Source organism: Magnolia sinica, chromosome 11 (genome assembly GCF_029962835.1).
Source record: "Magnolia sinica isolate HGM2019 chromosome 11, MsV1, whole genome shotgun sequence".
In the NCBI taxonomy this organism is placed as follows: Eukaryota; Viridiplantae; Streptophyta; class Magnoliopsida; order Magnoliales; family Magnoliaceae; genus Magnolia; species Magnolia sinica.
This window is the reverse complement of record NC_080583.1, coordinates 2,126,936-2,142,610: the sequence shown is the minus strand read 5'-3', so window position 1 is coordinate 2,142,610 and position 15,675 is coordinate 2,126,936. Positions and strand designations below refer to the sequence as shown.

The following is a 15,675-nucleotide window of genomic DNA, read 5'->3' as shown; positions in this document are numbered from 1 at the left end:
TGTATTAAAAGGCCAAGACCATCATAACAAGAATAATGTGAGAGCAGCTACTCTCTCCCTTGCCTACCAAAACTCCATATATGGAATTTGGATGTTCACATGGTCAAAGGTATATAAGCAAATTAACAACCACCTGACTCTTAAACAAGAACTGTCAACATCTTGGAATAATACTTACATTATTTTCATCAGCAGCAGCGGCCCACCTCATGGCTCAGGACATGGATGGTATGCATGGCATCGAAAATGTATCAGTGTGGATAATATGGGAACAATACCATGTATGCCATGGACCACATTGCCCATTCAAACATGCCATCATAATAAAAAGTCCATTATCTCACCAGATAGCCATGAATCCCACTTTTGGACCATCAAAGCAGTCGCTCCAACATGGCCCCAAATTGACCATATTCAAACACCCAACACCCGGAGCATCGTAAAACACAAACAAGGTACATCAATAGCAAAATCCAATTATCTGACACACAACATTCCTACAAGTACAATAACATGAAGGTCATTTCTCTCACTCATTTATACAAACAAAAGGAAGGTTTAGTCAGGTCTGTGACTACACATATCAAGTACTATGAACACAAGGACTACACAGAAATGGTTGGCCCTGGCATGACAAACACTTGGTGGAAAGTCAAGCTTGTAGACCAGAAAACAATGGACAGGTGCCAATACAGTGCAAATTATAAGAGCAACCCAACTGATGAGTAGATCGATCGACATTCAAGGTGGGGCCAACATGCCGGACAGATTGGATGTCATGCACCCATGATACAGGCAATGATGCACTAGTTAGATGATCAGAAAATAATCTACATTGGAAAGCAGCAGCAATATTTCCTTAGCTTCGCCATCCTACTGGTAGTAGTCTTCCATTCTCCCTGGGCATGATATGGAGTCCTGCCTCGCCGATTTGAATGGCCTTCTGATGCATGCGCATGGCAGGGCCCGTCGATGATGTAGGCTTTTATTATTACGCTTTCCACATTTGCTTTTTATTATTAGGCTTTTACCATATTTAGTGGCTTTGATGGCGGCTTTAATGGCAGCTTTGGCTTAGAACACATCGTTTACAGAAGGAGCTGGAGAAGTAGCTGATTCTGCAGAAGCGACTGAATAGGCTGATTTTGGCTTTGATTTTGTTCTTTGAGAGAATCTCTTTTCGAAGTTTATTGATTTCTTCAAGATCCATTTGGCATTCTGTATTTACTTTGGCTGACTGTCACTTCTTTGAAGGATTTTTGTGAAAGCTTTTGAGTACCAGTTTGGATTTTCTTTGGAAGAGGCAGGGGATTTTGTTTTTGAAAGAAGTTTTTGGCATCAAATTTATCCCACCATTTGATAAAGGTGTGATTGATTTAAAATCAATCTCTCAATTGGGGGGAATCTTTGGCGGCTTTAATGGCTTTGGCAGCATTTAATGGCAGCTTTGGCTTAGAACACATCGTTTACAGAAGGAGCTGGAGAAGTAGCTGATTCTGCAGAAGCGACTGAATAGGCTGATTTTGGCTTTGATTTTGTTCTTTGAGAGAATCTCTTTTCGAAGTTTATTGATTTCTTCAAGATCTATTTGGCATTCTGTATTTACTTTGGCTGACTGTCACTTCTTTGAAGGATTTTTGTGAAAGCTTTTGAGTACCAGTTTGGATTTTCTTTGGAAGAGGCAGGGGATTTTGTTTTTGAAGGAAGTTTTTGGCATCAAATTTATCCCACCATTTGATAAAGGTGTGATTGATTTAAAATCAATCTCTCAATTGGGGGGATCTTTGGCGGCTTTAATGGCTTTGGCAGCATTTAATGGCAGCTTTGGCTTAGAACACATTGTTTACAGAAGGAGCTGGAGAAGTAGCTGATTCTGCATAAGCGACTGAATAGGCTGATTTTGGCTTTGATTTTGTTCTTTGAGAGAATCTCTTTTCAAAGTTTATTGATTTCTTCAAGATCCATTTGGCATTCTGTATTTACTTTGGCTGACTGTCACTTCTTTGAAGGATTTTTGTGAAAGCTTTTGAGTACCAGTTTGGATTTTCTTTGGAAGAGGCAGGGGATTTTGTTTTTGAAAGAAGTTTTTGGCATCAAATTTATCCCACCATTTGATAAAGGTGCGATTGATTTAAAATCAATCTCTCAATTGGGGGGATCTTTGGCGGCTTTAATGGCTTTGGCGGCATTTAATGGCAGCTTTGGCTTAGAACACATCGTTTACAGAAGGAGCTGGAGAAGTAGCTGATTCTGCAGAAGCGACTGAATAGGCTGATTTTGGCTTTGATTTTGTTCTTTGAGAGAATATCTTTTCAAAGTTTATTGATTTCTTCAAGATCCATTTGGCATTCTGTATTTACTTTGGCTGACTGTCACTTCTTTGAAGGATTTTTGTGAAAGCTTTTGAGTACCAGTTTGGATTTTCTTTGGAAGAGGCAGGGGATTTTGTTTTTGAAGGAAGTTTTTGGTATCAAATTTATCCCACCATTTGATAAAGGTGCGATTGATTTAAAATCAATCTCTCAATTGGGGGGATCTTTGGCGGCTTTAATGGCTTTGGCAGCATTTAATGGCAGCTTTGGCTTAGAACACATCGTTTACAGAAGGAGCTGGAGAAGTAGCTGATTCTGCAGAAGCGACTGAATAGGCTGATTTTGGCTTTGATTTTGTTCTTTGAGAGAATCTCTTTTCAAAGTTTATTGATTTCTTCAAGATCCATTTGCCATTCTGTATTTACTTTGGCTGACTGTCACTTCTTTGAAGGATTTTTGTGAAAGCTTTTGAGTACCAGTTTGGATTTTCTTTGGAAGAGGCAGGGGATTTTGTTTTTGAAGGAAGTTTTTGGTATCAAATTTATCCCACCATTTGATAAAGGTGTGATGGATTTAAAATCAATCTCTTGATTGGGGGGGATCTTTTTCCATATAAAGGAAGAATGGATTGGTTTGGAATAAACTGTGATTGATTTAAAATCAATCTCTTAATTGGGGGATCTTTTGCTAAGGAAGATTGGATTGGTTTGGAATAAATTGTGATTGATTTAAATCGATCTCTTAATTGTTGGGATCTTTTGGCATATTAAGGAAGATTGGATTGGTTTGGAATAAATTGTGATTGATTTAAAATGAATCTTGCGGGGGGGGGGGGGGGGGGGGGATCTTTTGGCATATTAAGGAAGATTTGATTGGTTCATTGACTTGATAACTGGGTTGTGCCACCTTCATTTGCCATATTCACCTTGGGCAAATGATTCAGGGCGTTTAGATTGGGTTGTGGTTCAAGAGATGCAGTAACGGGAAGAGGAGCATCTGGGACCCTCAATCTTTTGGGCATTGTGGTAGAAGCCATGGTTTCTTTGGCCTGTGGGTTGTTGTTGCCGTGAAGGGAGCCTGAGGGCAACATAGATGTATTGTTCAGAGTAAAATCAACGAGGGTAGCTATGACCCATAAAAAAATAAAAATAAATAAATAAATAAAAAATAAAATAAAATGGAAACATGTGACAAAAATGGAACATAAGGAATGATCAGATGAAGAATAAGTAATATGAAAGGTACTTTTTGTTTTCATCTTATGGTTTGCTAAGTAAGCCCAGATGTAGGTACAAAGCTAAGAACCTACACGCGACCACATGCTCTTATGTAGGTGCAGATCCAGCCATCAATTAGGTCACTTTGACAAAGAATATGATCTGACCTGAAAATCCGGTCGGTCAACTTATCATGTGGGCCACAATGTTAGAAACCAGCAGATGGCTTAGAAAAACTTGGCCAAGTCCTATTTTCTAGCGGTCCATTTGTTTCATAAACAGTGGCCCACCTGATGTGTGGACTGGACTTATTTTTTGGGCTGGAGCATCATCTACATTATACACAGGGGGCCCACCTGCCATGCTGGCACATGCAGGCAGCATGAAGGATGGGCCCTTATACACGCATGCTAGCTTGGCGAAGCTCTTTGATACTGAAGACACCTATTTGCAAAATATACCCAAATATCGTGCAAGACAATCATAAGAGGAATGATTACACATGTAAACTGTCTATCATATGCATTTGCATATACCCAGAAAGGCACAAAGGATAACTAAAGACACAAACATGAAACCATTGACTCAAGGTTATGATCCAACATGTTTTCAGAAAAAAAAGGGTTTGCGAGATGTGGAGGTGGCATATACCTGAGCGAGAAGTGATAAGCTGACTGCAGGAGGATAGACTGAAGAGGTGACTCATGACACGTGCAAAATCCAGGCCATTCATCATCTGGGCCACTCCTGCCACAAACATGCGCTGGCCCCTTAATTAGCCTGGTGCAATCATTAGGGCAGGCCTCACATGCACACTGAATTTAAACCTTTGGCCATTCTTTTCATGAGCAGCCATTTTACTCAAGCACATATTGCCTACTTCATAAGTGGACCAGTCGGCATGTTGTTGAGGGCCCTGCCTGATGAATGGCCTGGATCTTTCACAAAACATGCCAGCTTGGTATGTGCACCACAAATTCTCTCTTTGGTCTATCATCGCCACAATTGCATTAGAACTTACATACTTCAGTGGTTACACTTCCACATGTTTGGAGGAGGCAGGGTATATACCTGAAGGTGGTGGCTGTATAACCATCTGATGTAATCCCTGAGAGGCAGAGACATTGAACCTGCAACTATCATGCCATTGCTCCATGTTCGGGACGCTTGCAGTCATATTTCCATTCTCCAGATCACACATCAGGGCCTCCGAATCGAAGTACTCATCTGAAGTCATGGATGCAATGCAGGTGCTTTCTGAAATGGAAGACATCAGAAGATCATTCAATTCCAAATAATCTCCTGCTGAAAAATCGTAGCCTTCCGGAGGGTACTGGGGAAGACGATCAAGTCCCATGTCATGTGGATGATTTGTGGAAACATCGGGTTGCCCATGCTCCTTCCTACCGACAACCTAAACAGGAATTAAAAAGAAAAAGCAAAAAAAAAAAAGTTAAACAGAATATAACAGACTATTCAGTAAGGTTCAAAGTAATGTTAAAATGGACATATCACTTTGGGACTATGTTGTGATACACTCCCATTATGTAAGATAGCCTCTGATACTTATGATATTGAATTGCATTAAAATCATTTGGGAAGAATGCATCAGTCATAGTTTCTGACAACACATATTTGTATCAGAGTTTATTGGCGATACAAATGATCCTGTATTTATTGTGATGGGAATGCCCGTACCGTATTTTGACATGAATTCACTAAACAATCCTGATACAATTTTGATTCATTAGGATGCTTCGAAACTTTATTTGGTTTCAAACATATATGCATGTTTCAAGCTTGCTAGCACTGTGCATATAAAGTATGCACCTGCCCAACAGAACCCACTTGCAAAGGCTGAGAAATACCCCTGATTTCACAAATGGCCAAAGTACCCTGTATTTCAACGAGTGACTCTCCCATCTCACAAACTAGTATAATTCTCCCATCTCACAAACTAGTATAATTCATAACAATGGAATGAATAGAAGTATATGAATTAAATGGACATGAAGTTTTAAGAAAGAAAAGGTTGAATTACAGGAACAAATGGAAAAGAAAGTTAAAAAATAAGCCCCTGACCAAAAAACAGGGCATGCATTAGAACCCTATTCAATGATGGCCTACATGCTCTTCATTCCACAAATTATTTTGGTCAATTGCAAAACATCCTGATATGCTCAGATAGAAACTGTGGCACCACATCAAGCACTGTCACCTCAACTAACAGATACACTACACTCCTAGGATTCATGCAAGAAAAGAAAAAAAAGAAAAAGAAGAAGACTTGAAGTTCGTCTTCTACCTGGGAACTGTTTGTGGTTTCATTTTCCTCAGTTTCCAACATATACATCAATATTCCCTCAACATCTACTTCAGTGTCACCTTGGCTGCGTGGCTCTAGCTCTACATTGTTCAGAGTTTGGCCATCATTGAGAAAAACTCTGCATAACAAATTGGAACCCTGCAAGTATTCCACCAAAAGAGGAAGTTGATTATTATCTTGCGCTGATGGTAAGGATAAGGGGAATTATCAAACAGAAGGAAGATAAGACTTTATACCCTTTGTCCCATCCTGTACACATGCATCATCCAATCAGTTTTTTCTCCATCAGGTGCTTGTCCAGTATGGAATTCCAAAGTAGTCTTCCAACCTACAGTAGGAGAATTCATCAATATTCTATGGTCTTCCCCCCTGGGCTGCCAGTATCCCTCCTGTATAGCTTCAGCTCTTGGGTGCTCCAAATTGCAAAGGTACAACATCTTCTCTGCACACACCATTCATCTCCATGTACTTATTTACAGCCTAATCTATTTAGTCACATGACTCAAAGCCAAGAAGCAAACAGAAGAAAATAAATTTTGAGAACTGCTAAAACAAACAGGAGTGGTTTGTGTAAATAGAATCCAAAATATATTCTATTCAAATGAGTGTTGGAATTCACAAGGCTTGATCATGAAAGCTATGCGCTAAGTAGCTTATTCTATTTAACTCAGAATTTGGGAGTTAAAAACAACTTGACAACAAAGAACTGTGGAGGAATAGCATACTAAACAGATGGAGTCAATAATGCATTAAATATGAGACAAAGGCAACCCTTACCAGGCAAATTATTCGGTGCAACCGTGTGAGGATTCAAATCTGTTATCACATTAGAAGGGGGAGGATCCCCACGTTGCATTCTCTCTAAATGCATCACCATCTCTACATCATCTGCATGCAAGTCGATACAAGGTGGAGAGACATGTGCCGACGGACACATGGTGACCAGATTCTGAAGATCAGATCAGGAACTGCCACCTTCTAGCGAAGTTCAAGACTCAAAAGTTAGACCAGAAATGATCCAGAACAACTTCATCCCAGAATGTAAAAAATAATACTAATAATTTTTTTAAAATGGCAACTCAAATCTCATTTCACAGATTCTCAATATGTTGGTAAAGAAATTGGAAGAAGAAAAACAGGACAGATAAAAGGGGAAAAAATACAAAGGCAGATAAATGGGGGGGAAAAAAAAAACGAAGGGCATGTGCCCTTATGCTTTTCAGCATCAAAACACATATTTCCGCATCGAAACATCACATCTTCTCACCCCAAAAGAAATGACTGGCTAGCAAACCTTGTCCTAGGAACCTCGCGGACCAAGAGCCATGCGGGAGGAACTTTTGTGAGATCCACCCTGTCCATCCATCAGGTACTCTGCATCATGTTCACCTTGCGGCCCAAAAATCATGACCAGACAACTTAGGTAGAGGTAGGCCACACACTAGGAAAATGTTGGGATGGGTGGGACACCCAGCATTAGTTTTGTGTAGGTCCCACTGTGGTGTTTGTATGCCATCCAATCCATCCATCTGATGTGCCTCATCAGGTTGAAATAATTATCCAAAAATCACAATATTCCACAACTTAGGTCGACCATACCAATAGATGTTTTTAGGTATAATCTATGGGTTGACCCACCTGAGTGAATCATCCTGAATTTTGGGATAAAAGGCTAAACAAAGGGAGATGTACCTGATGGACGGTATGGGTTTCCTGCAAGGTAAGCCGTTTCCCCATGTTGAGTCATTATCCGGTAGGCACGTACATGAGGTATGTTAGAGTTTTCCAAATAATGAAATTCAAATAGCATTCAGCTGTTTTTGGAATAGAGGCAAATGCAACAATTATAATAAGCTAAAAAGAAGCCAAAAGACATGAAACTGTATTTACAATCCAACGAGAGGAGGAAAAAAATGGCAGTTTCTTTGTAACTTACCATGCTAATGAACGAATCTGTGCATTGCCTAATTTGGGTTTTCCCCAATTACGCAACAGCGCATGCACAGTAACCATGCCTGACACACAGTTCTCTTGAAATGAAATGCCATTGTATGTGATTATCATATGGGAAAAAAGAGATATAAAGAGAGTAACATCAAAATACAACAGCCAGATTCTTGAAGCACATGATTTCACAGAAGGTCGTTAAAACGGAGAATGTTGAAAAAGGAAAACCAGATAATAACCTGCACCCAAACTCCGCATGTGTCAAAAAGCAAAAACTTCATGCTTGAAAGCCCCGGATTAACCCTAGAACTTTTTATCATTAAAACCATACTGAAAACGTATCAAAAGATCGGTAAGGTGACACTTGACAAAAGAATCAAAGACAACAAGGAAATGGATTCTGTGTTAATGACTAATACTAGAACGCAGAAATATTGAACCAATCTAGGAAGGAAAAAGAAAACTACCATTCCTTGAACTCCTAGAGAGGACAGACGCCCATTGTAAGAATACATTGGAATGGCCTACATTCGAAACATGAAGGATAATAACATTTCAAGCGAGAAGAAAATTCTTCAGTAATCATCTAAGAAATCAAATTTCGAATGGAAGATTTGCAAAAAGAATGAACTGGAATTCAAATAGAATTCGCAAAATTATGAAATCAGGGATGGAATTGAAATGTATTGGACAACCCAGAAATCAATGAAGGGTTCAAGACCAGATTCCTGGGTTCTCTTTTAAAAAAGAATCTCAAGGATCTACAATTCAAATACCAAAATTCAGCACACTTTATTCTTTTAAAAACAAAATATACAAAGAATTAAAAAAAAAAAAAGATTCAAGAAAACATGCTTCAAATTTATCAAAGAAATACTGAAAAAGCACCTCTGAAAGAACTCAAGACAAACATAAGATCTTCAAAGAACTGGCTGAAACAATAATTGACTGAAAAGAGAAACCCAAATTGAAGAATTTTCAAAACTATAATTTTGGTGACCGTAGAAGCACACAGAGATGAATCTAGGATAGCAATCCAATAGCACCAAGCAAACACAAAGAGACACACAGCGATTTAACATGGAAAAACCCTCTCGGGAAAAAACCATGGCACAAAGCGACAGATGATTACTATGAAAGCAGAAATTACAAAGAGAAAAGAGCTTACCTGATTTGGACAACCTCGAATCTCACCCTTGCTATACCCTTTAAAACCCTAGGACAATTTAGAAACCCTTAGAATACCTCCTAATCCTGTTTACACTCATATATATAGCCTAGAATCCCAAATGAAATCGGAAACAAATCCCGCAAATTCGCAGCTTTGTAAAAAATCTGCGCTAAATCTGTTGATGCCATCGAACACTCATAGATGGCATCGAAACTAATCCTTTGATTGCATTGAACACTCATCGATGGAATTGAACTAACACCTCAACTGTCTAGAGACAAAACATGATTTTTCGAAAATTCTCGACGGCATCGAACACTCATCGATGGCATTGAAAAAGTGCCTAGTTAGTCCAGCGACCAACTGAAGAAAATCCAAAAAACATCGATGGGATCGAGAACCGTTCGATGCCATTGAAGGTGACATTGAACAGTTTGTCGACGGCATCGACAGACCCTGTATCTGACTCAATTTAAGACATCAAATACAACAATCTCTACCATATCTTCAATCATTAAATGTGTAGCTTCTTGTCTTCTTGTCTTATCTCTGCCTTGCATCATAGTTTCATCAACGCTTCTCGTGTACACTCCGTCCTCCTTTTACGCCATCGCCAATCCCAAAGAAGTTGCATAGAACTTGAACTTCTCTGTAGGAATGACCTTGGTGAGCATGTCCGCCAGATTCACGCTGGTGTGAATCTTCTCCAGAGTTATGCCTCCTTCCTCAAGCACCTGTCAGATAAAATAGTAATGAACATCGATATGTTTAGTATGTGAGAAAAAAACATAATTTTTAACCAAATTGATAGCGCTCTCACTATCATAGTTAATCGGCATGGCCTCCTGTTGAAGATCCAACTGATTTATCATGCCTCCTAACCAAACACCTTTCTTAAACGCTTCCGTCACTGCTATACACTCTGCTTCGGTCATGGAAAGAGCTACAATGGACCGAAGCTTCGAATCCAACTAATTGCTCTACCCGCTAGCACAAACGAGTAACCTAAAGGCGACTTTCTAAAATCCACACTGCCTGCGTAGTCTGAATCCACATACTCTACCAACTTTGCCCATGTCTTCTCAAAAGTTAAGACTTAGTCTTTTGTACCTCGAATGTATCGTAGTAACTATTTCACTGCTTGCCAATGTTACTTGTCGGAGTTTGACATGTATTTGCTTACAACATCAATTGCCTTTGAAATATCCGGTCTCGTACAGACCATGACATACATTAAATTGCCAACTGCATTCGAATAAGGCACATGAAACATAACTTGTTTTTCTTCATTTGATTTAGGACATTGTTCTGAGGAAAGATTGAAGTGAGCCACGTGAGGAACGCTCACTGACTTTGCCTGATCCATCCCATACTTGATCAACACCTTCTCAAGGTATTCTGCCTGAGATAACCAAAGCCTGCTCCTCTTCCTATCTCTATGAATATCTATGTCGAGAACCCTTTTTACTTACCCTATATCTTTCATCTCGAATGTCCCTGATAACTGAGTCTTCAGTACGTCGATTTCAGACATATTATGACTAATAATTAACATATCATCAACATACAATACTAGGATGATGAATTTGTCATCACTTAGTGTCTTGTAATAGACACAATGATCATATTCACTGCTTATAAATATTTGACATAACACGAAAGAATCAATTTGTTTATATCACTGCTTAGGCGACTGTTTCAAGTCGTATAACGATCTCATTAACCTGCAAACTTTGTTCTCTGCCCTTTTAACTTCATAGCCCTTTGGTTGTTTCATGTAGATCTGTTCTTCCAACTCCCTGTGCAGGAATGCAGTCTTGACATCCATCTGGTCCAGCTCGAGATCGTATTGGGCAACCAACACCAACACGAATTTGATAGACACTTGTTTAACCACTGGCGCGAACATCTTTGTGAAGTCAATTTCTTCTCTTTCAGCATAACCCTTTACTACCACCTTTGCTTTATATCTATCTTGTTTCCTATCGAATAGCCACTTGCATCCAATCGTTTTTTGGCCCACTGGAAGCTCTACCAACTCTCATATGTTATTTTTGTGCAACAAGTCCATCTCATTGTCCATAGCCGCGTTCCACTTTTCTGCATGAGGCTCATCAAGAGCCTCCTGAATAGTAGGCGGGTCCCCCTTATCTGTAATTAGGGCATATGTGATATTAGAGTCGTCAATGTATATTGCCGGTAATTTGCGATCTCGCGATGGGTTTCTTCTCATAGGTGGCTGTTCCACCTGCTCTTGTACCTCTATCTGTGCATCAGTCTCTGCCTAATTATCATCTTTTAAATCTGAAAAATATATGTGTGAGTGCTTGATTATGTGCACCCACTTGTTGGGGGACCGTGGAAGCACACGGAGATGAATCTAGGATAGCAACCCAATAACACCAAACAAATACAGATAACACAATGATTTAACGTGGAAAAACCCTCTTGGAAAAAAGCCACGGCACAAAGCGACATATGATCACTATAAAAGCAAAAATTACAAAGAGAAAAGAGCTTACCCAATTCGAACAACCTCGAATCTCACCCTTGCTACACCCTTTGAAACCCTAGGACAATTTAGAAACCCTTAGAATATCTCTCAATCCTATTTACACCCATATATATAGCCTAAAAAAGAATCCCAAATGAAATCGAAAACAAATCCGGCAAATTCGCAGGTTTGCGAAAATCTGCGCTGAATCTGTCGATGCCATCGAACACTCATAAATAGCATCAAAACTAATCCTTCGATGGCATCGAACTAACACCTCAACTGTCCATAGACAAAACATGATTTTCTGAAAATTCTCGATGGCATCGAACACTCGTCGATGGCATTGAAGTAATCCTGTTGATGGCATTGAACGCTGATCGATGGCATCGAAAAAGTGCCCAGTTAGTACAACGACCAACTGAAGAAAATCCAAAAAACATCGATGGGATCGAGAACTGTTCGATGCCATCGAACACGCTGTCGATGGCATCGATAGACCTTGTATCTGACTCGATTTAAGACATCAAATACAACAGATAAAACCAGAATTTCTAAAAAGGCATCCCAACTGAATCCAGAAATGAACTCGAAACAGTAGAATTCTATGGAAGTAGAGAATAGATATATGCTTCTAGAGAAGATTTTTCAAATCTTTCAAGAATTCAAATACTTAAAAAGAAGTGGAAAACCCTAAAATCCAAAATCTAAACAGAACTTCAGATGCCTTCAAACCCAAAGCTCAAAATTGACCCAAAAGTAGATGAATCTGGTCAATTTGAATTCTGAATTCAACAGAAAAAGATCAAGAAACCGAACATTCAAGAATAAATGCTTCGGAATTCACAAAAATAAAAATAAAAATAATTGGACCTTTTCTGATCAGTAAGGTGATTCACTCAACAAAAGAATCAAAGACAACAAGGAAATGGATTCCGTGTTCACAACTACTACTAGAACACAGAAATGTCGAATCAATCTAGGAAGAAGAAGAAGAAGAAAAACTACCATCCTTTTAAGTCCTAGAGAGGACAGACACTCGCTGTAAGAATACATTTGGAACGGCCCAGATTTGGAAGATGAAAGATAATAACATTTCAAGGGAGAATAAAATTCTTCAGTAATCATCTATCAGAATGTAAGATTTGCAGAAAGTATACTGGAATTCAAATAAAATTCCCAAAATTTTGAAATCAGGGATGGAAATGAACAGAATTGGACGACGGAGAAATAAATGAAAGGCTTTAAGACCAGATTCCTGGATCCTCTTGAGAATTCGTTTACAAAAAGGCTAAAAAAAAATCAAGGATATACAAATCAAATACCAAATTCATCTTCTTTTAAAAATAAAATATACAAAAATTAGAAAGGAATTTTTTTCTTTTTTCAAGAAAACATGGTTCAAATTCATCAAAGAAATACTGAAAAAGTAACTTCAAAAGAATCGCTCAAGACAACATAAGATCTTCAAAGAACTGAAACAATAAACGACGGAAAAGATTAAAAAAAGCAAAAAACCCAAAACGAAGATTTTTCAAATCCACAAAACCATCCAAACCGAATCCAGAAACGAACTCGAAACAGCAGAATCCAGTAGCAGCACCGAACGGAGAAATTCGATTCTAGAGAAGATTCTTCAAATCTTTCCAGAATTCAAATACTTAAAAAGACTGGAAAAACCCTAAAATCCCAAAATCTAAACAGAACTTCAGATGGCTTCAAACCCAAACCTCGAAATCGAAAATTCAAGAGAACAAGATAGAGAAAGCGAAAATTCGAGAATAAATGCTTCAGAATTCACACACAATAAAATAAAATAAAATAAAATAAAAACGGACATTTTCTGATCGAATTTCTGACCTATGAATGCGAAAGAGTTTCCGGTCGCTCCCTTCTCTTCTTGTTTTCTCACTTTCTCAGTTCTAATGCTCTCTCACTCTCTCACTCGAATTGAACTTTGGAAGAAAACCGAGTATTTGTCGGCTACTCCAGAGTGTTTAACCATGGTCAGCGTTGCCCACGTGGCGAGCCGACAGTGATGGGATTACACTGCTCTTTGGGGAAGCGGATTGCGTAGTGAGTAAACCGTGGGGCCCAATGTAATTTATTTATTTTATCCACTCCGTCCATCAATTTTATCAGATCATTTTAGGCCATGAGCCAAAAATTGAATCATATCTAAAGCTCAAATGGATCACACCATAGGAAACAGAGTGGATTAAATATCTACGGTTGAAAACTTCTTGGGCCACATTAGTTTTGTATCAAGCTGATATTTATATTTTCCCTTCGTCTCTGTATTTGTGACCTTATGAAGACGTTGGATGACAAATAAACATCACTTTGGGTCTTTGGAAGGTTTCAACGGTGGACATCGTTATTCCTATTGTTTCCTGTGGTGTGGTCCAATTGAGCTTTGGATATGATTAAATTATGAGATTTCAAATTAAAATGATACATAAAAACAGATGAACGGCATGGATAAGACACATAAATTCACGGTGGGTTCAAAGAGTCACGCTTAAGCGTATTGAGTTAATAGGCATTACCCTTCCGCGCTGTAGCGCCCTTTGGCGGGGGACGAGGATTTCCTGCAAACGGAAAGTTCCTACGGAAGTTAGGTAATGGCCACCGTTACGTTTACATAATATTCACTAGTACGACAGTTTTGCAAGGTCACGTTAGGACATTGTCATAAGAGCTGACGAAATTCAAAACTCAGATGAACCGCACCACAAAGGATTAAATGTCCACCATGGAAATATGCACGGTGTTATAGAAGATTTGAATCAGGATAATTTTTATGTTTTCAGTTCATCCTATTAGGAATTACCTTACTAGTGGTGTATAAATAACACGGTGGACCCCGGGAAGGTTTCAATGGTAGGAATTTATCAGCACACATTTTCCTAATTTAGGGCTCACTTGAGTTTTGAATTTAGATTATTTTTAGGCCATCATCTAAAATAATCTTACAAAACTGGTGGACATGGTGGATTTCTTATAAACATCATGGTGGGCCCCACCTACCTTCCCACCAATGGAAGTTCATGCCAAAGGCTTTGGCGGGAATCGCCGTCCTTCTACAGCCCTAGTTGGGTTTAGACTATTTCGCGAGGAAACACTACCCAATCACTAGTAGTCGGTGCAACGAGGTGCCACGGTGATGTATGTGTTTTATTAGGGTTGTCAATGGGCCAGGTTAGGGTTGTCCGAGCTCTGTCTAAGCCGACTCTGCAATTCTGAACATAAGCTCAAATCCAGCTTGGGCTTGTGATGGGCTGAAATAGTTCAGCTTGAGTCCGGCCCAGGACATTTACAAAAAGCTCGACCTGAGTCCGCCTAAGCCCTAGCCTTGAATAGCTCTATAGATAAATGATATTTTGATGCTCCTCATGTAAGAGGGAGAGAAATTGAAAGAAAAGGGAGACAATTAGGTTTAGAAAAGACCAATCGAGTTGGGCTAAGTTTATGAGCTTTTGGGGAGCTAAGCTGGAGTCCAGACCGATTTACAATCACGCTCCTAATTTAAGTCTGAGCCGGACTGTCAGGCCTCATATACCACCCCAAACTCAGCCCAATACTGGCCAAGCCCAAGGCCATCGGGACTACCTAGCCGATTGATAGCCCTATGTTTCATTTATGTTGTTCATCCATTTTTTTCAGATTATTTTATAGTATGAGCTAAAAAATGAGAGAGATCCAAATATCTAGTGGACCACACACTATTGATTGAACAACCACCAGTAAAAACTTCTTGAAGGCTACAAAAGTTTTGGATCTAAGTTGATATCTGGTTTTTCCCTTCATCCAGGTCTCTATGAACTAATCAATGTGTTGGATATCAAATAAACATTACAATGGCCTTAGGAGGTTTCTAATGGTGGACATTCAATTACCACTAGTGTGGTCCACTTGAGATTTAGATCTCCCTCATTTATGGCATCAAGCCCTAAAATGATATGTAAAAATGGATGGACACATGAATAAAACACATACATTATGGTGTGGCCCACTGAGCACTAACCACTAGCCACTTGGCTAGTGGCTGCTCACTAGCCAAACTCCATTCATTTTGCAGAAGATTCTGGTGAGAAGATCGGAAGCGGTCAAGTGCTCCCGAGTGGGTTGCACTAGTTTCCCTAACTCATATTGATGATGCGATCTTGAAAATGAGGAAGATCCAAAACTCAAGTGGATTGAAATTT

The 15,675-nt window shown here is 39.2% G+C and overlaps 1 protein-coding gene across 1 annotated transcript; it reads right to left on the bottom strand.

Annotated features, from left to right (window-relative positions):
* Positions 1–514: 514 nt before the first annotated feature.
* Positions 515–7,773, bottom strand: LOC131218547 (NAC domain-containing protein 30-like). The gene is made up of 6 exons (XM_058213152.1): positions 6,633–7,773; positions 6,092–6,297; positions 5,835–5,993; positions 4,601–4,943; positions 3,219–3,389; positions 515–940 (listed from the first exon to the last, which is right to left on the bottom strand). The coding sequence occupies exons 1-6, from the start codon at positions 6,790–6,792 to the stop codon at positions 831–833; spliced, it is 1,149 nt and encodes a 382-aa protein (XP_058069135.1). The 5' UTR covers positions 6,793–7,773; the 3' UTR covers positions 515–830.
* Between the last annotated feature and the right edge of the window lie 7,902 nt (positions 7,774–15,675).